This window comes from Ranitomeya variabilis, chromosome 4 (assembly GCF_051348905.1).
Source record: "Ranitomeya variabilis isolate aRanVar5 chromosome 4, aRanVar5.hap1, whole genome shotgun sequence".
Classification (NCBI taxonomy): domain Eukaryota; kingdom Metazoa; phylum Chordata; class Amphibia; order Anura; family Dendrobatidae; genus Ranitomeya; species Ranitomeya variabilis.
Window position 1 is genome coordinate 47997178 of NC_135235.1, and position 25633 is coordinate 48022810.

At 43.2% G+C, this 25633-nt stretch overlaps 1 protein-coding gene across 3 annotated transcripts; it reads left to right on the forward strand.

Moving 5' to 3' along the window:
* The first annotated feature begins 732 nt into the window (after positions 1-732).
* Positions 733-21609, forward strand: OAT (ornithine aminotransferase). Of its 3 annotated transcripts, none has more exons than XM_077258466.1 (10): positions 733-868; positions 9394-9622; positions 13100-13324; positions 14043-14138; positions 14486-14613; positions 18304-18426; positions 18500-18628; positions 18881-18994; positions 19078-19222; positions 21090-21609. In XM_077258466.1, exons 2-10 carry the CDS (start codon positions 9424-9426, stop codon positions 21248-21250), a joined length of 1320 nt encoding a protein of 439 aa, XP_077114581.1. In that variant the 5' UTR covers positions 733-868; positions 9394-9423; the 3' UTR covers positions 21251-21609. The 3 variants fall into 3 exon arrangements, with proteins under 3 accessions (XP_077114581.1, XP_077114582.1, XP_077114583.1); XM_077258467.1 differs by lacking the exon at positions 733-868 and adding an exon at positions 887-1085; XM_077258468.1 differs by lacking the exon at positions 733-868 and adding an exon at positions 5061-5167.
* The last annotated feature ends 4024 nt before the right edge of the window (positions 21610-25633 follow it).

Genomic DNA, 25633 nt, shown 5'->3' on the forward strand with positions numbered 1-25633 from the left:
ACAGTACAGTATACAGTACATTATACAGCACAGCACACTATACAGCACAGTATACAGTACAATATACAGCACAGTATAGAGCACAGTACAGTATAGAGCACAGTATACAGTACATTATACAGTACAGTATAGAGCACAGTATACAGCACAGTATATAGTACATTATACAGCACAGTATAGAGCACAGTATACAGCACAGTATAGAGCACAGTACAGTACAGAGCACAGTGTAGAGTACATTATACAGTACAGTATAGAGCACAGTATAGAGCACAGTACAGTACAGAGCACAGTATAGAGTACATTATACAGTACAGTATAGAGCACAGTATAGAGCACAGTATATAGTACAATATACAGCACAGTACAGTGTACAGCACAGTACAGAGCACAGTATAGAGTACATTATACAGCACAGTACAGAGCACAGTATAGAGCACAGTACATTATACAGTACAGTATAGAGCACAGTATATAGTACAATATACAGCACAGTACAGTGTACAGCACAGTACAGAGCACAGTATAGAGCACATTATACAGTACAGTATAGAGCACAGTGTACAGGTGTAATGCCGGCAGTCACGTGGTGTGGCTCTACAGTAATAGAGCAGTGAGTCACGTGGGGTGGCTGCACAGTAATAGAACGCCGCGCTCTGCACATTCCAGCCTTCTCTCGGCTCCGCCCATCTGTCACGCACAAGGGGGCGAGAGGAGGGAGATGGCTCAAATGAACAATGTGATTGGTCACCTGGCTAGTATTTCAACCAATCAACTAAAACCCTGCCGGACGTCACCCGGCGGTGATTATACATAAGAGGGGCCTGGAGGGGGCGCGGTCTCGCTCGCAGCAGGGTGATTGGAGCAGGTGGGTGACCCGGGAGTCTCGGTGCAGGGTCGGGATCGATAAGTGACTGTTTGGCTCATGTCCTGTGGTCGGGGCGGGCTGCGGTGCCGATACTGCGGGGGGCGGATGCTCGGTGCCCGCATGGCGTTGCATCATCCTGCCGGCTTCTTACATTGTCTCACTTCCTTCTCAATAAAAGGGTTTGATGCCGGATGCGATTTGTCGTCTGAAATGACTGGTACGATTTGATTGTACGATGAGGTCGCACTGTCTCCCAGGTGTGGCCCCTGTGTGATGCGGGGGCTCTGACTTCTGCCAGGGGCCACTCCTGCTCCTGTGGATGCTGCCGGCCATACAATGTTGTCAGTCAGTCCATATCTAACTAGCTGTATCCCCCTGGACTCCAGTGATGGCTACATGTGCCCCCCAGTATCCAGCTCTCACCATGAATGATTGGCATTTATAGCGGTGGTCTCTACCTCTTGGGAGGAACTACAGTCCCCAGAAATCCCTGCATCATTCCTGGCCTGTAGATACTGGGGGTGTGGGGGATTTGGATGATGGACATCACAGGATGCGCATCTGCTGAATTTGTATCTTTTCATGTTAAGGCCGTGTTCAGTGTAAATACTGTTTGTTTGTTTGTTTTTTGTCCTGAAAATCTTAATTGTCCAATCAATGTTGACGTGACTCTCCTGCCAACAAGGCGGCTAAAGACTGAACTGTGTTTATACTTTTCTCTATGGACTTCTATGGGAATTCTGAAAAATGCATGGTAACGCAGTGTTTTTTTTTTTTTTTTTTTTTTAAACTATAGAATTGACTTTACTATAAAAAAAATGCATTATCAAATCGGAGAATGCATAAAATACAGCCAAATATGGACACCTGCAAATAAAAAGGCAGCATTTACACTGATAATGGGGTCTTATCGGTTTGTGTGATTTCCTTCTGCATTCAGTCTTCATCTGCAGCTTCTCTTTCGGATGTTGTGGTGCTCATGCGGCTTGGTGCCACGTTGTGGGCAGGGTCGTTGTTCCGCTTATCCTGATGTACACGAGGACGTATTGCATCATTTATTTTTTATGTTGCCAACCAGTGAGCTCTGATCTGCAGCAGCATTGTCCCGTGACTTACAGAACTCATGGGTTGTAATCTGTCATCAGATGTGCACTTTTGTAATAAAACAAGTTGGAGGAGTGGGAAAGGTGTGTTTTTTTTTTTTTTTTTTCCCTTAAAAAAATAAAAATAAAAGCGAAGATAAGCCAAAGCTTTCTCTTTTTTTTTTTTTTTTGTTGTATAAATCTACATCTAACTTTTGTTCAGCTGAGTTCAGATGTTGGTGGAGCTGTCAATGTATAGATCCATAGCACAAAGACTGGCACTTCCAAGCTAATGTGAACAGGTGACAGCTAGGAGCAGCCATCTCCATATATAATTAAAAAAAAGTTGCACTCTGTAGTGCTAAAGCATGTCCATGTGAAATATGAATAGCAATACTGCTTCTGGATACTAGGAAAAAATGAGAGCACTTAATTTGGCCAGCTCATGCATGCCCAGCAACCAAAGACAAGGTGGTCTCAAATCTGCTGGCTCCTACTGTCTAGCGTGGATACCTCTCAAAGGCTGAAGTCTGAATTCCTGGGTAGATGTGAATACCTATCTTCTAAGTCTGATTTTATGGGTAGGTTTAATTGCTGCAGGGTCCTACCTGCCCATAACAAATTGTGGATGCCTTTGTAGGTCATGGTTAAGGTTTTGAACTGGAGTCTCTGGGCAATGAGGAGTTTGGCTGCAGAGTTCAGGATAGATTGGTGGGTTAGAGGGGCGGCCACAAAGCAGGAGGCTACAGTAGTTGAGGCTGGAGATGAGGGCATGGACTAGTCTTCGCAGATTCTTGCTTGAGAACTAGAAGGAGCTTAGATATGTGGTTAGAAGGAGAGATCAGTCAAGAGCAACTCCAAGGCAGCGAGCTTGTGGGACTGGGGAGTGAGGAGCCTTTGACTTAGATGGATAGGTCTGTTGGTGGGTGGAGGGGGTTGAGTGAGGTGGGGGAAAGATGACCATTTCAGTTTTATCCATGGTACCGTAAGTTTTAGAAATCTAGCAGAGAAGATGATAGTGGACACACATTATGGTATCCAGGTTAGTAAGGAGGTGATATCGTGTCCTGAGATGTAGACCTGTGTCCTCAGCATAGAGGTGATACTGAAAGCCATGAGATTCTGTGAGCTGTCCAAGGCGGAAGGTGTAGATGGAGAGCAGGGGCCCTAGGACTGAACCTTGCGGGACACTGACACATAGGGGCGAGATGATGATGATGAGGTGGTGTGGGAGACGCTGAATGTCCTGTCTGTTGAGTATGAAGAGATCAGAGATGGTGCCAAGTCTGTGATGCCAAGAGATGAATCTATACCTGGAGGCAGAGGACCAGTCCAGGAGGAGGACAGAGTGGTGTCGCTTGGATTTGTTTGTAATTAGGTCGTTGGTGACTTTAGTCAGGGCAGTTTCGGTGGAGTGGTGCGGTCATAGAGGAAGCAGGAGGAGATGAGGACAGATCATGATGGACATGGTGCTCCAGTAGTTTTGGGGCATAGTTACGGTAACTGTATTAAATGGCACAAGCCATCTAATAAACTTACTGAATATTTACTGTCCTAAAATCCAGTAATGAGGTCAGTACCTTCTATGAGCATGTTCAGCTTTTTGACAAATTTTATGTTTTTCCCAGTATAAAGCTTGTCTATAGAAGCGCTGCCGTCTGTGGCCCCGCTGCTAACTGTCCGGCCTCCTGCTGTACACTTCTTCTGGATATTCAGTAAAGCATGATGTTTTATCTGCTGCATGGTTTTCTGTTGTGCAACGTTGTCATTGTTTTTGGCCCCACTCCATTTGTGTAACTTCAGCCTTCTGGGGCCCCCAATGCCAAATCTCCAACAGGTCCCACAACTTTCAAGGGTATTTTACAAGTAGTGGTCTTTGCATATGGGCCAAAGGGACTTTTTTGGCCCCTTAGGCTCCAGGGCCTGGGTGTGATTACAACCTCTTCACATATTAGTTACGCCCCTGCCCCTCTACCTTCTCGCTGTGCCCACTTTCTCAACTTTTGTCGCATGTGGTTCAGAAATTAAGATTTGTGACTTTGTTTATGCCTCATACTAATGTAAACTGCTCGGTAAGTGGGGTCAGTGTGTGAAGGAGACCTCCTATGACTGTACTGTGCCGCACATAGCCCACGTGGGCAGAAATCGCTCTGATGTTTCTAAACTCTTGTTAGCACTTTTGCTGTCTGACAATTTTGATTCCTTAGAGGGGTTTCCCATGACTTTAATATCAATGGCATTTCCTTGGGGTGGGTTGCCAAAACCATATGGGTTGGGGTCAGACTCCAGACACCCCACTGATCACCCGGGACAGCCCTGTACATTAGATCTGTGCCAAATAACTGCAGGAGTAAGGACTGCGGCCAGATCTGCTAGGTGGCACTTACATGGTTGGCAATTTTGGGGTGCCTAACCGGTCTGATGCAGTGGTCCTGGAAGTTGCTTACCACCAATTTTAAAGAAAAAAAAAAAGGAAAACTTTTTTTAAATAGGTTTTCCTCAAAGATGATTTGACATGAGATAAGAACAGAATAAAAAATTTTTTGTTTTTTTTATGATGCTCTAACTAGTGGGACCCCACTGATCCTCAGAATCTAGGTTTACACCGCCATACTACTGTCATATATTTTCTCAAGAACATTACAACTGCATAACCCAGTATGGCCATAAGTTTTGGGAACCGATCTAATGCCTTATAGTTGTACTGATACTGTTCATAAGAGACCTGCTACGTGCTCATGTAAACCCACTCCATCCCCTTCCCAAATGTCCTCATTGGGTGGTTTGCCACCTCTGTGCCAGGCTGGCATTTATTGCTGCCAGCTGCAGACTAACTTTCCTCAATACAAACTTTTGTGCCACGTAACATACGGCTTTGTGAGACTGGAGATTAGGAGATACATATTTTGTTAGGATTTTCCATTGGTGAGGTCAAGGTGGAGCGGTGTCACCTGCGTGTGTGCAGGGCTGTGCGGTGACTGGATGCTGTGCAGAGGAGTGGACGGGGACAGGGCGGCAGCCAGTACTCAGCCGCAGGCGGCACATTAGGCAGCAGAACCTGCTTCCCCCGTCAGCCTACGTAATACGGAGCAATGCAAATAGGCTGAGCAAATACACGAAGGATGACGGAGGAGAATCTGTCTGAAAGGGTCACTTCTAATGGCACCTGCTTGTAACAGATGAGTGACGTCCTGTCTGCTGCAGGAGAAACTTACTGGTAATGGTAAAAAAAATTTTTTTCCTATATATATATATATATATATATATATATATATATATATATATATATATATATATATATATATATATATATATATATATATATATATATATATATATATATAATTTTTTTTTTTTTTTTTAAGGAAAGTGTAGATTGGTAGGTGAAGGTTTTCAATAAGCACAGATGAAAATATTCCTAAACGCCATTGCTGATTGCAATACTAAAGATATGACTTGTATTGATTCATAGGGTCTTGCCACTATACACTGTGTAAATGCAAATTAACTGAGAAGGAATAATCTCTGGTGCCACCTGTAAGGCTATGTTCCCACCATGAGCTTTTGATGTTGCAGAATTTCATAGAATCCTAGAATGTTAGCGTTGGAAGGGACCTCCAGGGTCATCTTATCCTGCCCCCTGCTCAATGCAGTACAGGATTCAACTTTATGAACCAACTATGTAAAATGGCTTCCTTGCATTTTTTTCCAAAAGTACATGGCATAAAAAATAAAACTCATGGTGGAAATGTAGCCTTATAGGTGGCTATCATAAGTCAGTCTGATCCAATGAATGATGAGCTTTGCGACATGTAGTAATGAGGGGAAATATCCCCCCCCCCTTCCTTATTGGCTTGACTAATATCCTTGGTCCAGCTGCAACCCTGGCAGTTGGGGTCTATCACCAGTGTCAAGCTCTCAAATTTAGTTTCTGCTGCTCACCTGAGTAATTTTTTTTTTTTTATAAATCCTTCATACAGATCCAGAGCCATATTTGGTGCTAATAATTATGGTCTTTACAAAGGGGGTGTGGCTCCATGGATCCTCAGGGGTGTGACTTTAGGCTGTTCTGCATTATTATCCTGTAAGCCACACCTCCTTGTAAACACTATAAAAAGACCCATATCTCGAACTGTGTAACGGATTTACAAAGAAAATGGAATAGTCAGGAGAGGAGTGGGAATGGCCCAAGCAAAAACGGTAATTTTTCTTCTGCTGACAAGTCTGGTGATGTCAGACATAAAATTGTAGGATGGATAACCTCCAGTCCGTGGCACCAGTGAAGGTTTGGTTCCTCCACATTTGTGCTTTTATTTCCCATGGGGCATTGCCCATAAAACTCCATACAAAACTGGTCTATTAAAGGGTCTGTCCTCTTTTCGGACAACCCAATTCTCAATTTATTTTACACGGGGACGTATGGTAATGCTCTGGTGCCATTTTAGTAATGTTGGCTACTGGTCTTGTGTGATGTCACTGTACCCCTGCAGCCGATCAGTCTTCCTTCCTTCAAATGGAACTGACACCCGAAACACGTGAGATCTGCTGCTCTGACCTCCTCCAGATGTCCGATATGTCCGAAGGAAGGTAGTAAAGCGCCTCATTAGTGGCCACTAATTGGTTTCTGGGCACACATAACGTCACCCAACCTGGCATTGACCTCTTTGGAGGAGAGTACCGGCTGGTATTTTCCATAGAGTATAGTAGTTCAGTAAGGGATGGCCGAGTAGTGGACAACCCCTTTAATACGAGCCAGAGCCCTCTAAATATACAGTAGAATGACTGGCATAGTTCAGTTGCAGATAGGATATTTTCTAAGATGTCTATCTTCTTCTATCATCTCTCGAATGCATTCATAGAGTAAATGGTTGTCCCAAATATTTGCAGCCATTGCACATGGGATGACTTCCAGCAATGGTTCCCCCTTGTATACAGGGGCTTTCTTCAGGTCACATTACAGTTAATACAGCACAAGCCCCAGGCCAGTTACACCTGGATACATGGACTCCACCTCATCTACTTGTATCAGCCTCACCTTGATATTTCGTTGACTTGTATTGTCTGGAAAAATTACATTCAACCATGAAAGGAACACTGGTGGTGGCTGGGACCCAAGGTCAGTTGGGGACTCTTGGTTCGTGGCCAGGTGTGGGAGGATTATAGAGCAGTCTGACATCACGTAGATGGAATAGGATTTTTTGGTGTATTTACTTGTACGCCACCTCGTGCCAACAGGCAAACATAACCTGGCATAGCTGATAAGTCAAGCTGTCCTCTAGACTATTTGTATGGTGCTGACTGACTACGTGGCCCTGTAAGCCACACATACTTGTCTTGCTTCAAGAGCCCTCATTTAGGTTTTAGTATAGTTTTGCACATTAAGCATTGAGCTGAAACCTGGGAATGTGGTGGGACACATCAGCTATTGGCATTTATCTTGCCCATTTTCCAACCCGTGAGCTGGCATAATTTTGATGTAAAATTACAAAACTGCCATTAGGTCAATGCCTCACGAATTTTCAAAGTAAAGGTTGCACAAGTCCCAAATGCCCAACTATGGCCAGACATTTACATCACTGGGTCATCTCTTGTAGGTTGCCACCATATTCGCCTATGGGAAAACTAGGGTTGGCTCACCATGTTTTCTTGTGCCATATGCAATATATTGTGGTGCGCAACAAGACCAACATCTGAGGGTTTGGAACGTACCCATGATAAATTGATTTGGGTGTAGGATGTTGATGCCTTTTGAATGGGAGATGGATTTACAATTGAGATTGGTTTCAGATCACGGTTGGATAGCCAAATCTGGACTCCATTGAGGGTCTTTCATCTGAACCCCTGATAAATTGGCTTCAGTGTGGCACTGGTAGGCAAACGAAGTCCAAAATGTGCAACTTTGGTGGGGAAAAAGGTCAAATGGAGTCAAGTCCATTTTTCAGATGGAAGCCCCCCCCAATAAAGTCCAAAATGGCTCAGATACCCTTTGAACCCAACCTAATTCTTTTATTGTTCCAGGTCACCAGGGAACTTTCTTGCCTTACCACCAGTCCAGCTTATCTTTTACAGTAGCCCCTAAGTCCTTTCTGTTGGTGCAGGAGATTTAAGGGTTCCATCTCAGATAAGTTTGGGTGCAAACTTTTAGTTTGTCCTGTAGGCGTTCTGCACTGTGGTTTACCTGATATTTGCAGCCATTTATTTTGTTGTAGGGTCTTTGTTGCACATGAACTTGGGCGTAGAGCATAAAATAGAAACTTTCCAGTGTATGTCACTGCCTCTGGACTTGTACACGTGACTTCCATGACCTTATATTGTGATTACTGGGTGTGTCGTGGGTTGTGCTGGTTTTCCTCCAATTGCATCTCTATCTGAACCAAACACCATGGATTGCTTGTGTTGTCTCCTTGCCAAAGAATGAGCTGCCCAGTGCGGGTTCAGCAGTGGGCTCCGTATATTTGGCCACAGACTTCAATTTCAGGAATTTCAGTGCTCATTATTTGTGCAAAAAGTAAGGCTTCAAATGACTTTTTTTTCCTTGTAACTGACTTTATAAAGTCTTCAGTGTGAGCTGTCACTGACATAAGGCAAAACAAAGTCCTTTTTAGTTTTTGCATTGTCTCCTGATTGGCATCTGATGATCATAAGACTGAGCAACGTGCAGCCACAGGCGGAAGTTTTTCATGATTCGGGGTTATAAAAAGGGAAATGCCTGGGTGTGACTAACGAGACTGAGGTGTCTGCTTAAGATTTTGGGGATTTTTGCTTCAACTAAAAGGTAGATACAAAGGAGTCATCAAGCAATGGACTGTGTGAAGAGACCCAAAGGCCTCCTTGCCCCATAAGCCAGACTTTGGTGAAAGTAGGACCGTTCTCCTTTTGCATTATACTTTATCCTCGTGCATGTGTTGTAATAGATATGATATATAATTTTTTTTTATTTTTTTTTATTTTAACACAAGTGGATTAAGGGTTTACTTAAGCTCAAAAAAAAAAATCTGATCTGTAATGCACTTGTGTTAATGACCAATGAAATTGCATCACTTCTGCGATCAGTTGACGGTCTAGATGAAGTCTATAACATAGTGATGTTATACTTTTGCAAAATCTTTACATTCAAACTTTTGGGGTAAACAATCCAGGTAGAATTTGCTGATGCAAACCTTCCTCCTGGTCTGGCAGAATGCTGACAATCTGCTCGCTTTGCACTGCCTGGACCTCGGTGTTTACCCAGCGGAGTCGTCTGTGTGATCTTGGGTGTGTCCTCATGGTCATTTTTGCACTCGCCGTGATTTGGTGTTTGGCGTGGGATGTGGAGCTTGATATCGATTGGGTCTATGCTGGTCGTTCTCGGCCATTTATAGGCTCTCGCACCTCGGCTCTTCTTGTATTTGGATGCACCTGCCTCTAGGACTCTCATCTAATGCTTTCCATTCTCTACCACAGGACTTCTAGTATTTTCTTGGATTTTCCAAAATGTTTTCCAAACTTGTCCAGAGACGCAGCCTGGGTGCACTGTGCACCAACCTCAGGGCTTCAATAAGCTCTGCCGGCCCGGTGGCCACCGAGAGCAGCTTGGAGGAAGCGTTAAACTCTGATTATGTGTTCGACAGAGAAGCAAAATACGGAGCCCACAACTACCACCCGCTCCCCGTAGCCCTAGAAAGGGGGAAAGGTTTGTTATTTAAAATTTGTTTTTTACTATTTTGTGCTTTGTTTTTACATTTTATATTTTTTTAATTTTTTTTTATGCTTACTGAACTATTCCTTTACTGTGTCTGTTAAAGGGGCTTTCCAGCTTTGGGGAGGGTTTTCTTTTTTTTTTTTTTTCTTCCTTAAATTCACATAGCGCTAAAATTTTTGCAATTGGGTACTTAAAAACAAATGTTACCTTGTAGCATGGTCTATTGATGGCTGCAGAATGAGTTAACTGAGACGGTCAGTGAGCTTGTTGACCTGGATTGATGAGTTTGTAACCCTTCTCTTTTTCTGAGCTCCCATCGACTGATTTATGACCACAGATCAAAGTAAATTTGCTCGAAAACAGTCTGTAAAAGTTTTGCACCAAATTTAAAAAATGTTTAGCCCCAAATAAATCGGCTGGTAAAGTCCCTGAAAATGGAGAACCCTTTCATTACAACATATGCTGTATTGCAGGTGTCTTTCCTAGAAGCGTTTTCTCAGAGGCCATATATAATGCAGCGGTGGCATCATATGACAGAACATGACCTCCCCCTGACGTGTTATCCAGGATGGGACTGTGCTCAGCAGCTTAGGATCAGAATAGTTTATCAACAGATCTATTATGCTATACTTATTTTACTCACTCTTTTATATAGCGCCATCATATTCCACAGCGCTTTAGACATCACTGTCCCCATTGGGGTTCACAATCCACATTCCCTATCGGTATGTCTTTGGAGTGTGGGAGGAAACCAGAGAACCCGGAGGAAACCCACGCAGACACAGGGAGAACATACAAGCTCCTTGCAGATGTTGTCCTTGGTGGGATTTGAACCCAAAACCCAGCACTGCAAAGCTGCAGTGCTAACCACTGAGCCATTGTGCTGCTGATATACTTGTATTATTAATGTAGTCTGAGATTACATTTGTATTCTTACTGATGAGGGTATTTTAAAAAGTTTCCATAAAAACATAAATTTTTCAGTAAATCCAGTTCATTGCATGATTAAACAGTATCAGGTGTGTCTCCTGCTGTTTCTGTAATTTTTCCTGAAATAAGAATTTTGTAACCTCTTTTGTTAAACTGTGAGTGTCGTTCTGGTTCCTCCTGGGAGTGTCTGAATGAATGGCTGTTTCCACCACAATGTGATATGGTTGGCATTGATTGGACAGTGTAAAGACACACACCTCCAGCTTGTGTAACACCCCTTTGTCAATTTAATCACACGTTACCAAGAGGAATAACAGGAACACTATTGTAAAGATATTTAAGGAAAAAACAGCAACTCCTCGATTTGTTTCCTGGAGAATACAACTATTTACTAGGATGTTGAGAGCAACTGTAAGGTTTTTCTCCTTTGTAAATATGGGTATTTTCCGATTATATTTACAAGCACTAACAATTTAAAAATTTTCTTCTTATTAAAATTTCAGCTGTTCTTGCAGTATTAGCACCTTTATCTTTTGCTTGTTGCCTTGGAGACTGACCACTGTTGCTAGAGAGCAGAACACTCAGTGCTTACAGGTTCTTCTGTTGAATTTTTAATCACGCCTTTGAACGCTCGAGCACATTGTTGCCTCTTAATCCTGACCAGTTTCGGCACAGTGCTTACAAGCTAGACAGCAGTGGTGGTCTGTTTCCTAGGCAATGAGCTGCAAACAGGTGTTAATTAGTGATGAGCGAGTGTACTCGTTGCTCGGGTGGTCTCCGAGTATTTGTTAGTGTTCGGAGATTTGGTTTTCATCCCCACAGCTGAATAATTTACAGCTACTACCCAGCCTGAGTACATGTGGGGGTTGCCTGGTTGCTAGATAATCCCCACATGTAATCAAGCTGGCTAGTAGCTGTAAATCATGCTGCTGAGGTGATGAACTTAATCTCCGAGCAGTCATAAATACTCAGAGACCACCCAAGCAACGAGTACTCGCTCATCACTATCTATGACCGCTCTGACCAGCATCTTGCCATCAGTGAGTGGTGCGGTGGCGGCACCTGCTGTAATACATTCATTGCTATGGGAGTTTCCAATACAGCCAAGAGGATTTACTCTGCTGCCTTCAGCCCTCCAGATGGTAAGGAATGGATAGACCTGACCCATGCATCCCCACCTGGCCAGTCACAGGGGATTAGATCATGGGACACTTGTTCTGGTGACAAATGGGGGTCCATGAGGTGGAATCTGCATCTGTCAGACACTTATAGTATAATGCAAATGTTGGGTGGGATGGATTAGGATGGAGACTAACATGGCGGTGTGCAAGGTGCTATCGGGTCCAGTTTTACTTCTTCACGTGATGACACGTTTGCTTGTATTCAGGAGAAATGTGGTGTCAGTCTTCTGGGACATTTTATCTTTCACTTGTATTTATTTTGGACTAAGATGTGCTCTTCACAATTTGGTTTCATTACTGAGCTACTTGCTGTAGTTTTGATAAAAATTAGCAGGAGAGAATTACTACAGGACTAGTAAACCTGCTGCCTTGTAGTCAAACCTCACCTCCACCACTGATTGGCAACTGTGTACACTGTGCAGAGGCAGAAAGCAGCCAATCAATGGTGTGGGCGGGATCATTCAGATAAATGCTAAATCTGCAGCAAGAAAGTGACCTACTGCTGGAATCTGGGTCTCTGCCCCTTCATGTGGCTCTCAGATGATGGAATGGAGAAATGGAGCGGGAAGAAAATGAATAGGCTGTGCTCAGAAAGAGGGAGCGGAGAGTTAGATTAAATCAGGAACAGAGGCGGGTGAAGATGAGGTCCAGTGTGGCCATCTCTGCGAGGCTGTAGGAGGAAATGAGTGTTAGAAGCTTGGAGAAGTCTCAATGGGGATGTTGATAGTCGGGATGTCGGCGAAAAGGAAATGAAGTAACCAGATGGTGGGTCAGAAAATAGATGCGGATGGAGCGCACCGCCAAAAGAAGGGAGAGTAACGGAGGGTGGCAGTTGAATTGGGGTAAAGGAGCAATTATCGGTCAGGAGATGACTATGGGGATGAGAGTGAAGAGACATTGCTGACAGTGACTACATATCCAGTTACCTTCAGTTCAATTCTGGTCTATTTATTGCAGTACTTATATGCTGCACTTGGTCTGCTCAGCGCATCATCAGTCTACGCAGACCTATCCCTCGAAATATATAGACATACACATACATTCAGGTGTGCAGCAGAGGCCTGTACTCATCTTGATCAGCTAAGCATCGCTGAGCCAGATGTAGGATATTGTAAGCAGGTCGTAAAGAAGTGGGGATTGGGGAAGTGAAGTGAGCAGAATCACACATACCATTGATGAGCAGCAGAGGCAAGGAATATCAGATTAGGAAAAGCTGGATAGCCGAATCAAACATGCCTGCTGGAGGTGTAGGCCAACATAATTAGATTAGAGAGCGATGGTGGTAGATGACAATGGTACGCTTATATGCTGCACTTAGATGATGCGCTGCGCAGACTAAACGTGCTGTTCCTTGCAGGGGTTTACGTGTGGGATGTAGAAGGCCGGAGATACTTCGACTTCCTGAGCGCTTACAGCGCGGTGAACCAGGGACACTGTCATCCCAAGATCGTCAATGCTTTAAAGTCTCAGGCAGAGAAGCTGACGCTCACCTCCAGGGCCTTCTACAACGATGTCCTGGGAGAATACGAGGAGTACATCACCAAGCTGTTCAACTACAACAAAATACTACCTATGAACACAGGTAAGCGGGGGCAGTGTGTCAACAGCCGTCAGTTAGTTTTATGTGTTAAAATTTCTACTATGGAGTCTGAGTTTTCCTTGCAATACCCCCAGATTCTGACCCCAGTCTCATTCACACAGGCTTCTTGTACCTGGAATGTAGATGGCTAAATATGACCCAGGCCGCTGATGTACTACTAATCTCAGCATGGCTCTGTCCCAATCCAATACTAGAGGGCACATGTCTTCTGTACGGTTGGGGACTAGACTGCAATGTCATGATTTTAGAAACCTTAGTTGCACCCTCTAATTCTAAAGCCACCAGACACCTTCAATAGCTGATAACTGACGGCTGAAGTGTGCGTTGGTCATCACTCAGACCTCCTCGTACACATGGTGGTCAGCCTGGCATAGAGTGTAAGATAAAACCTGCTTCTAGACACCTAGCACCTCATTCATCATTTACGGAGGAGTGATCTTAAATGACTGGTCTGTCCTGACATCTGTGCATATGGCTACCGAAGTGTTCCTAGACTCGTTCTTGCCTGTAATCAGACCTTCCGGCATGGTGAGCCGATATTTCTCATTGTGGGGTACTGTGGGTGTGAGAATGTGACACTCCATGTCAGGAGTTCTTTATGTCCGGGACAGCTCTTTGTATTTCTGATTCATCAGCTTCCGATCCCTTTTTTTTTTTTTTTTTTTTCCACTCATTTAAACCTGTAATTTTGTCTCTTTAGGAGTTGAAGGTGGAGAAACTGCCTGCAAGTTGGCTAGAAAATGGGCGTACACCGTGAAGGGAGTCCCCAAGTACAAGGCTCAAATAATTTTTGCAGGTAGATTATCAGGCAGTTTCAGTCTTGCATTGAAAAATTTGCAAAAATGGTAACGTTGATTTTCACATGACGATGACTCAAACAGCTTTATATCGAATTCCTCCCAAATATGATTAATTTCCCCTTTTTCAAACTGTCAGATATCGGAACACAATGAATCACTCGGATAAAGTTCCCACCCTTGCAGAATCTGATAACTTCACTTGTATATTATGATGTAACACATGATGGAAGCAGTCACTACATTGTTCTGTTACCACCATTGGACCAGCACCGCTCCCGGGGATGTAATGTATGGGCTGTTCTGCTATTGTCCATTGCTTCATATCTGGATGTCTTCTTTACAGCTGGTAACTTCTGGGGAAGAACGATGTCGGCCATATCCAGCTCCACAGATCCCTCCAGCTATGAAGGCTTTGGGCCATTTATGCCGGGATTTCAAGTAATTCCTTACAATGACCTTCCGGCTCTAGAGGTGAGTGGTATATGGGCTGATTGCAGCAGGGATTAATATGGATCAGTGACGATCCTCAGTGACTGTATGTAAGCGGAGATCATAGTTGTCCAGACTAAGGTAGAACCTCAACTCCCAACATGTGACACTACAGATTCCAGCAGCTGCCAGGACAGGGGCCGATAACCAGAGTTTATATTATATAGTATGACCAATTTATATCGGCGAGACAGACCTTTCCTAGAGACTTCTTATTGATGGGTTCAGACTGGTGACTGCTTCCTTAGGATCTGTCTAACATACCCTGGTTCTATAGAGTTCACACTGGTCCAATAATAGACTTTTTCTTACTGCCGATTGTTTCCTTTGCCTCTGACCGGATATAACGTTGACGGTCATCCAGGAAGCTGGCGCTTCTCATTTCCTTCTAGTAATGGAAGCAAGACACTCCTGCTGCAAAGACCCTTGTTGTCGAAGTTACACTCCTGACTTTGCGTGCTAAAGCATAAGAAATGCATCTCCTGGTACAACCTGGTAATGATGCAGTGAGGTTGAGCGATCAAGAATGATGCCCTGCCAGGGTAGCCACAGCCCAAAGTTGTTCCCATCAGTTTGTGCCGAGTAACTTATTCAGCATAAAGGGATTTCTGTTTTAAAGTAATTATGTCCACTGGTGGCACTTTTGTGTTATTAAAATAACTACTATACCCCCCCTTCCCTTTGGGTCCAGCAGTCTCCACCGCTGGTCCTGATGACTTACCGGCTGCAGCTCTGTCATCATGGCGATGATGCTGCAGGAAGTATCTGATACCAGGACGAGTGGCGGAGACTCAACAGTAGACCCTGAAAGAGGGACTAAAGCAGAATAAAATAAAGTGGTTTGTGCTAACTAAAACACAACACTAGGAATGATTAGCTCCGTATGCAGCGGACTGATACTGTAGGAAGTTCCTCTAATGGAGTTCCAACGGTATATAATGGCAAGAGAGGTTCCAGGTATGTGGCGCTACCACCACGTAAAGGAATAGCAGTGGGACTTGTCTCCAAATAAGAGTTTTCTATTTTTTTTATATTTTGTTTTTTAATCTATTAAACGCAACGCGTTTCGGCTAACAGCCTTCTTGTGTCTTCAGATATAAAATGAGGCTCGGCCTTCTTATACCCTCCTCACCTGATAAGGGTGTAGTTATTCATTAACAAGAAGCACACTACTAACAATACAATTGTTCTCAATAATAAAAAAAACCTAAACGCATGAGCAGTAAAACATATACAGAAAGTATGCAAATAAAACTATTCCTAATAATAAAACATCCTAAACGCACATATAAAAAAATGCACAATAAAATCTTTTACATCTGCACATAAATGCCAAAAAATAATTCTAATTACCTATAGAAACTTGGATTCTTTGAAGTTTAATGTTTTCTTTCTATTCAATATATGGCTATTTATCTGTTAAAGTGGTGTAACTTTTAGGGAACCTGAACCAGTCAAAATAGTTATGGCAGAATGATCAACTTACACTGAAGGTCCAGATTGCTGATGGTTCATCAAATGTCTTCTATAGGAAGGTGTGAAGAGTCGCCATGCTGCTCAATGCTCTGTTACTGGTTACTGGGGTTTCTCCGAGTGTTTGTGCGTTGTTTGGAGTTTTGTCATGTACATCAGAGGTGTCAAACTGCATTCCTCGAGGGCCGCCAACAGGTCATGTTTTCAGGATTTCCTTAGCATTCCACAAGGTGCTGGAATCATTCTGTACAGGTGATTAAATTATCACCTGTGCAATACAAGGAAATCCTGAAAACATGACCTGTTGGCAGCCCTCGAATGCAGTGTGACACCTCTGATGTACATGATCTCTTGTTCCAATTATTGTCCCATGTAAACATCCTGGCGATTCCACTGCAAACAAGCAAGAGGCTTGTAACAATCTTCGGCAGTGCGAGTAATGTGCTGCCTTTGACATGACTGTGTCGGGGGCACAATGACCTTATCAATGGTTGACATTGGTAATCAGCCTTTCCTAGATCAGACATACACTGCTGTCTACTCCGTACCTTATCCTCTGGGATCTGGCATTAGAACTTCAGCAGGTCAGGTGCTTATGTATCGAACCATGGGTAACCGGAGTCACATTGGATACACAACTGCATATATTTTTTATTTTTTTACTATGAGACTTTGCAGGTTTTCGGAGAAAACATAACTTTGAAAAGCTGTCTGACTCAGACGACATCTAGGCAGGTCGTCCCTGGAGGCTTCTTCCTGCTCTGGTGAACTGATGGGTCTCTGCCTGTGTACACGGAGAGAAACCTTATGACTGGGTATTGGAGTGGACCGAAGCCACCGGGGACCTGGCCTCTTGGACTGCCCCTTGACAGTCTCATGCTGGATGCTTCTCTGAAATGCTGCAAAGTTTACGACCAAGTGCACACATTACGTATTTGGTGAGTTTATTTTAAATCCGTATTATAAGCCTAAACCAGGAGTGGGTGATAAATACAGAAGTGGTGACGTTTCTATTAGTGTTCCTCCACTCCTGATTTTGGCTTACAAATATTGATGTAAAATACTGAAGGAAAATTGATGGAAAGTGATTGTAACTGCTGCTGGAGGTGGTCTAAGCCTCCAAGATGACTGGTTTAAGTCTTGTTAAACCAGATTTGGCTCCACACAGGTTTCCAGTAAATATCCATGATCGGATCTTGGTTCATGGCTTCCGGTTTTGACTTGACCTTGGGCTTTAGGCCATTTTCAGCTTCCCTGCCCACAGAATGAAATCATTGATCCATCTCTGTGGCAATAAGGGTGCAATACATAAACCAGTATGCTGCTACTGGTGGTGGGTGGCCATCCACTCTTCATGCACTGTTCTGCCTTCCTCCACGTTTGGTGCCGTGTGGATTTCAGCATACGGCTAACCCTCATCCACTTCCCAGTTAACAGACTGTATGGATTCTTAAGTCTATATTGAGATGACGAACAGTGGACGATAATGGGTAAAAACTAGAAAGGGAATAAATAGTGTATCAGTACTGGCAGATAACAGACAAAGCATGATACAGAGTGCAATTATATCATTAACTCACACTAGGGGCTGCACAGTAACATTACAACACAGGAATGCAGTTATAATATCGAAGGCAAATATATGCTGCAACACTGTTCTGCTCTATACACAAATGCAATCGATCTGTAAGCAGTGCAAAGGCATTATAATAAAGTGCAGGATACATTGCACAATATACTTAATTACACAGTACATTGCATGGTGGCTGCATATACAGATTCTTACATAACACACATGCAAGTACATTTGTGCCTCACTGGAATCCGCTTATCAAGAGCAATGATCTGCAGGTAGAGAGCCAGGAACATGTGTGTAAGACTCAAGGTCCAGGGGAAAATGGCTACTCTTGCCCGGGAAACCAGGGGGGGGGCGGTTCTAGTCAGAACACAGGGCTTAAAGTGAGATGCTCCTGAATACAGGAGCGGGATATATGTGTACCTAACGACCTCGTATGGTGACAACTGGTACTACATTGTGAATTAACTTGCTGCAGAACATGCACATTGTCCTGGCATCATACGGACCTCCGATTTGTTGAGGTTGTACTCGTGGCATAGAATTTCTAAATTCGGGTATAGGATATGTTCTATGAAATATCTAGAATGTTAGTTCTTACATGTAAATTCTCTCCATTTTAGAGAGCGCTCCAGGACCCCAATGTAGCTGCATTCATGGTGGAACCCATTCAGGGTGAGGCCGGAGTCATTGTCCCCGATGATGGTTACCTGACCGGAGTGAGGCAGCTGTGCTCGGCACACAATGTAAGTGGTTGGACTACATGGGATGACTCTTCGGACGTCTCTGAATGTGGCTGAGCTCCATTCTTTTCTATAGGTTTTGTTCATTGCTGATGAGGTGCAGACTGGCTTGGCCAGAACCGGGAAGATGCTGGCCGTGGACCACGAGAATGTCCGTCCAGATATTGTGATGCTGGGAAAAGCCCTTTCAGGAGGAGTTTATCCTGTAAGTGTATATGTAGTACTGCATCCTTGTATGTCTGCAGGATATTTGGTAAGAACTGTCATATGGAGGGCAACATGTGGACCGGGCTGGTGCATACAGTGCTGATGGCAGATCGAAAGGGCAATGTTGGCATTTTAGGTGAATGAGGGTCTACAGTTACGTTTGACACACGCATCAGGAGTTTTCTGTTTTGGAAAAGTGTTGTTGTTGTTGTTGATGACCCTATTACTGATGGTATTTTCCTAACTCCAGGTCTCGGGTGTACTGTGTGATGATGAAGTGATGCTCACGATAAAGCCGGGAGAACATGGGTCCACATATGGAGGCAATCCTTTGGCATGTCGGGTGGCAATGGCTTCTCTAGAGGTATTTTACTGGTCATTGGTGATATCTATGTCCCATGTTGCCTTGTACATCAGTCACTGGATTTATCCATCTGATTTTTATAGGTCATTGAAGAGGAGAAATTGGCCGACAATGCCCGAAAAATGGGTGAGCTGCTGAGAGCAGAACTCATGAAGACCCCCTCGGATATTGTCACAGATGTGAGGGGAAAGGGATTGCTGAACGCCATTGTCATCAAAGAGACAAAAGGTAATCTGCTCTCAAGTGACTCAACTTTCAAGGTTTTTTGTTTTTTTTCCTTGTGGGCTTCTCAAACTTTGTCAGGGAAAAGGAAGCAATTTAGTTAAGGTCTGTTCCTATTTGTATTGTGACTTGTCTATAACTTGGCCATAGCTCAGTGCGAGACCACTGGGTCACAGGTGCCATTTGTACCAGATTTTCATCATTGTGACTAACCATATTAATGCACCTTCTCGCTGGGAGGTGGTTCTAGATTAGAGAGGCATGAAGCTAAATTGTGCACCTCCGCTAAAAAGTTGCCCCTGGGTCCTAGTTGTTCCACACAACACATTTCTACAGTAGGGGGAACAACGGCCACCTCTCGGCCAGGTAGTCACTCATCAACTCAAACCTAGTATTCAAGCATGCCAAAGTCACTGGCACCCAAGCATGCTCAGATGGCACCTTATCCAAGCATGCTTACCAACCCTTGGAACCAATTTAGACAGTATGATAATTGGCAACCAAGAGTTTCTAGGAAAGCTCATCCCCCAATTATCTACCTCTCTAAACGGTCTGCATCACCCATCGATGAGCATCCAATAAACTAGTCAGATGAAATGATTCTTTAAGAGTAAACATCATTGTTCTCAGTAGCGCATCACCCAGTGCTGCAATGATCTATGTGCACAGACCGATCATTATTGTGCTCATAGAATTCGACCCATCTAGTTGTTAAACAATTGCTGATCGATTGTACGTTGCATGGTAGTTTTTGGTCTGTATAAATGGGCCCCAGATCATTAGATATATGTAAATGCAGGGATGTGATGTTCTTTGTTGTGAACCAATTTCAATCTTCTACCTTCTCCCGATTTCCCACTGTTATGAGCTATTGACAATGTCCATTGGGATCCCCAATAGTGAAAACCTTTCCCTGTGGTGTATGATTTCGATAGTGGGGTTTAGACATAAAATCTGCAGTGACATTTTCATATGGCTGGTACAATCACATGCCATTTCTTTTTTTTTTTTGCATGGAAATTGACCAGCAGTGCCAATTTTACATTTTGCCTAATGATATTCCGCAGCACTTTACAGGCACGATCACTGTCCCTGTTGGGCCTCACTATCTAGATTCCCTATCAGTATGTCTTTGGTAAGTGGGAGGAAACGCTCACAAACACGGGAGAACATAGACTACCTGCCAATGTGGTCCTTGGTGGGATTTGATGGCAACTCAAAACCCCAGCTCTGCATAGCAGCAGTGCTAACCACTAAGCCACCGTGCTGCCATGTGAAATGTGCTGCATATTCATGACCAGTAACATTGGATGATATTATGAGGAGTGAAATGGTAAAGAGGCGCAATAGCGCAGTTACCAAAATAACAATTAGTTTACTGTACGGTAAGATTCTCACCTTTACACGTTGCGTACGCACAACACATATAGTAAGTATGATAGGAGGGCTGCAGATGGCACCAGACCCGCGAAGGATCTTCAAGAAATTCTTGATGGTATATTCAAGATGCCGACAATTCCGCGCTCCTCCAAAATCAGCCAAGGGAATCAGAGTTCAGAACTTGTATACTTTATTCTACAACTCTTCTGAACGGATTCCCTTGCCTGATTTTGGTGGAGCACGGAATTGTCCTATCTAGGATTGAGGAGTGCACACTGAAGAGAAACTCCACAGCCCAAAACTGACCTGCGCTGCAGACTTTACATCTACTGTCCATTTTTGCTGTGATCTTTTACTTCTGCTTTACCTTCTGCAATGTGAAGGCTGTGATCAACTTCTGCTGCAGATCTTATTGCAAAAATGTTGCCAATTTGATCAATCCTATGTGGATGTGCCGAAAAAAAACCTAACTTGGTGTCTCTTTTGGCTTTAGATTGTGATGCTTGGAAGGTTTGCCTGAGACTTCGTGATAATGGCCTTCTAGCCAAGCCCACCCATGGAGATATCATCAGACTGGCACCACCGCTAACCATTAAGGAGGATGAGATCCAGGAGTGCAGCGAAATCATCCATAAGACTCTCCTCTCGTTCTGAGCAGACATCAGTCCTGTATTCCTTCATACTGCTTTTTCATGTGGTTATAAAATTAAATACTCCCAACATTGAGTGTTACTAAATTTTGGTCTGATGGACACAGTGTGCCCTCTACTAGACTGGTAGTGATTGGTAAGGACTGGAAGGCTGCAGGTATGGGTAATGGACTGGTGGGCCATCGTCAAGCCATACAGCCCTCGTGTATTGAAGATTTGCCCATGTTTGTATTTAGTGCTCAGTTTTTCTGTATGTCTTGTAGTATTTATGGTAATAAAGGTAGACCTTATTTAATATTATAGTTCAACATATATTTTTCTCTGCTGCTTCTGAAATGTGAAATAAAATTTTTATTTCTGAAACATCGTCCTGGACTGTTTTTATAGCGGTGATCCCCAACATGACATGCCAGTGTCCTGAAACTGGTCTCCAATAAATTCCAAGTATTGTACTGTATGGCTTTAAAAGAGGGTTTACTCTGTTGGAATCTGCGGCCAGTTTGCGGCACTGATGTCCATGCTACAGCTTCCCATTATTGAGCACAGATGCCGTTCTTCTATTGTGACGCATTTGATTAGTATTGGTGTAAGAAACTGGACTTAATGCAAAAGAAAAAAGCTGGGGGTTATAAAGCTCAGTGCACTCATGAAACACAACCAATTTCATATGGTGGATAAAAGTGTTCCTAGAATGCTCTGATGCTTTGTGGAGGAAGTATTGTTGCAATTAAAGGGGTTGTGTGACGCCATTGTTACAGATGATGTCTCAGCAGGTGATGTTACATGTGCTTGATTAGAGGGGGTCAGGCAAATTTCTTATGCGTGATGCCTAATGTTTATGCACATGTCTCAGCAGATACGTGGGGTCGGAACACCATTGCATTGCTTCCCTCCAATGCAGAACTAAGCAGCACCAGACAACCCCTTTAAGAGCACATAATACAGGCCCTCAAAGATGGGGTTGGACACTAAGTGCTATTTAGGAAAAGCAAGCGTTTTTATCATTGATCAAAGCCAAATCCTGTTTTATTGGGGTTCTGTGCACTGCTCCTGGGTTTTTGCATGCTAGGAACAGTGCACTCCTAACAATAAACGGTGCACTCCCACCCAATAAATAACTGTTTGGGCCTCAGACAGCCATGATGCTGGACTAAACTGCGTGTTCTCCTATTCTGTAAGCAGAGGCCGCTTTGTGTCTGCAACGGAGGAGCACAAGGGACACTGATGCCGGTCAGCTCCACCACTCCAGGCAGCGCTTTCAAGTGTGCGCTTCAATAGGAAAGGACCACTCCTCATAGATAAAAGGTGGCAGTAAATAATAATTTAAAAAAAAAATAAAAAAATCTCTCCTTCACTAGAGGCTTTTTAATCGGTGATATATTGTAAAGTTGCTTATTTTCACATGCGTGTTGCACCTTGTTAAATGTCTACAATTGCAAACATCATAAAGAAAACCGATCACCAGTTTGAGTATGGGGAAATCATGGAGTGGTTACTGCAAACTACGCTAAGCAAAATATAGGAGTGTGGGTTTTGGTTTTAATTTTGTCTTCGGTTGAGGAGATGCTTTTTTGTAAAGTTTAGATTATAATTTAGAAGCCAAATTGGGTGTTGGTCTTCTCTGGGGGTGTTCTTCATTCCACACCCCCTATTGATCACCACCAATCGGGAGGGGTAGAGCTGTGAACTGCAATTGCAGACATGTTTGTAATGACCCCTCCCCCCACACTGATACTGTCCTGAAGAGATTTGGAGGTATTTGTAAGCACACTGATCTATAGTACAGTTGCTGCTGAGAACAAGGCTGTCTATTGCATGTCTAATGACCAGGGCTGATTTTAGACAAATGCTCATATATTGCACCATCACACAAACATTTCGGTTGTATTTACATGCACTGAGTTCAGACTGTTAAAGGACTATGATCGATTAATATTGAAATTGTTCGCTCGTTTCCCGGCCTCTTTACACTGGCTGAGGAAGAATGATAGGTGGTACAGAACGATCATTAATAAATCAATCTCTCCCCATACAGTATCATGCATGTTATCAGCAGCATATCTGCAGTTTTACAAGGCTATGTGCTGCCGAGAACAATGATTTCTGTTCCATCCAGCAATCCAAGCACTCGCTGAATAGGCAGCATTTTGCCCGTTCATTGGGCGATTGCCGACATGTTCACACGTATGAACTCTCATCTGTGCTGACAAGATTTATACATGTGGATACTACACATGGTATGTGACAAACACTGTTACAAAAATGTATATACAGCACATTCATGTATACAGAGCACATACTGTACATGGATATACACACATATACTCACATATTACATATAGACGTGTTTACACAGAGCACCTTCATCCAGACACCCACTACTAATATATACCACCAGGAGCCCAAACATTCTGATGTCCCTACTAATATATACCACCAGAAGCCCATACATTCTGATGTCCCTATTAATATATACCACCAGGAGCCCATACATTCTGATGTCCTTACGAATATATACCACCAGAAGCCCATACATTCTGATGTCCCTATTAATATATACCACCAGGAGCCCATACATTCTGATGTCCTTACGAATATATACCACCAGAAGCCCAAACATTCTGATGTCCCTACTAATATATACCACCAGAAGCCCATACATTCTGATGTCACTACTTATACAACCAGAAGCCCATACATTCTGATGTCCCTATTAATATATACCACCAGAAGCCCAAACATTCTGATGTCCCTACTAATATATACCACCAGAAGCCCAAACATTCTGATGTCCTTACGAATATATACCACCAGAAGCCCAAACATTCTGATGTCCCTACTAATATATACCACCAGAAGCCCATACATTCTGATGTCACTACTTATACAACCAGAAGCCCATACATTCTGATGTCCCTATTAATATATACCACCAGAAGCCCAAACATTCTGATGTCCCTACTAATATATACCACCAGAAGCCCAAACATTCTGATGTCCTTACGAATATATACCACCAGAAGCCCAAACATTCTGATGTCCCTACTAATATATACCACCAGAAGCCCATACATTCTGATGTCACTACTTATACAACCAGAAGCCCATACATTCTGATGTCCCTATTAATATATACCACCAGAAGCCCAAACATTCTGATGTCCCTACTAATATATACCACCAGAAGCCCAAACATTCTGATGTCCTTACGAACATATACCACCAGAAGCCCAAACATTCTGATGTCCCTACTAATATATACCACCAGAAGCCCATACATTCTGATGTCACTACTTATACAACCAGAAGCCCATACATTCTGATGTCCCTATTAATATATACCACCAGAAGCCCAAACATTCTGATGTCCCTACTAATATATACCACCAGAAGCCCATACATTCTGATGTCACTACTAATATATACCACCAGAAGCCCATACATTCTGATGTCACTACTTATACAACCAGAAGCCCATACATTCTGATGTCACTACTAATATATACCACCAGAAGCCCATACATTCTGATGTCACTACTTATACAACCAGAAGCCCATACATTCTGATGTCACTACTAATATATACAACCAGGAGCCCAAACATTCTCATGTCACTACTAATATATACCACCAGGAGCCCAAACATTCTGATGTCACTACTAATGTATACCACCAGAAGCCCAAACGTTCTGATGTCCCTACTAATATATACCACCAGAAGCCCATACATTCTGATGTCACTACTTATACAACCAGAAGCCCATACATTCTGATGTCACTACTAATATATACAACCAGGAGCCCAAACATTCTCATGTCACTACTAATATATACCACCAGGAGCCCAAACATTCTGATGTCACTACTAATGTATACCACCAGAAGCCCAAACATTCTGATGTCCCTACTAATATATACCACCAGAAGCCCATACATTCTGATGTCACTACTTATACAACCAGAAGCCCATACATTCTGATGTCACTACTAATATATACAACCAGGAGCCCAAACATTCTGATGTCACTACTAATATATACCACCAGAAGGCCATACATTCTGATGTCACTACTAATATATACCACCAGAAGCCCAAACATTCTGATGTCACTACTAATATATCACCAGATGCTCATATATTGCACCATCACACAAACATTTCGGTTGTATTTACATGCACTGAGTTCAGACTGTTAAAGGACTATGATCGATTAATATTGAAATTGTTCGCTTGTTTCCCGGCCTCTTTACACTGGCTGAGGAAGAATGATGGGTACAGAACAATCATTAATCAATCTCTCCCCATACAGTATCATGCATGTTATCAGCAGCATATCTGCAGTTTTTACAAGGCTATGTGCTGCCGAGAACAATGATTTCTGTTCCA

Bases quoted from the DNA above. Each gene is read 5' to 3' on its own strand.
- OAT (XM_077258466.1), top strand. From the start codon at position 9,424: ATGTTTTCCAAACTTGTCCAGAGACGCAGCCTGGGTGCACTGTGCACC. The intron at 9,623-13,099 runs GTTTGTTATTTA...TGTTCCTTGCAG, and splicing joins AGCCCTAGAAAGGGGGAAAG to GGGTTTACGTGTGGGATGTA. The intron at 14,614-18,303 runs GTGAGTGGTATA...TCTCCATTTTAG, and splicing joins ATGACCTTCCGGCTCTAGAG to AGAGCGCTCCAGGACCCCAA.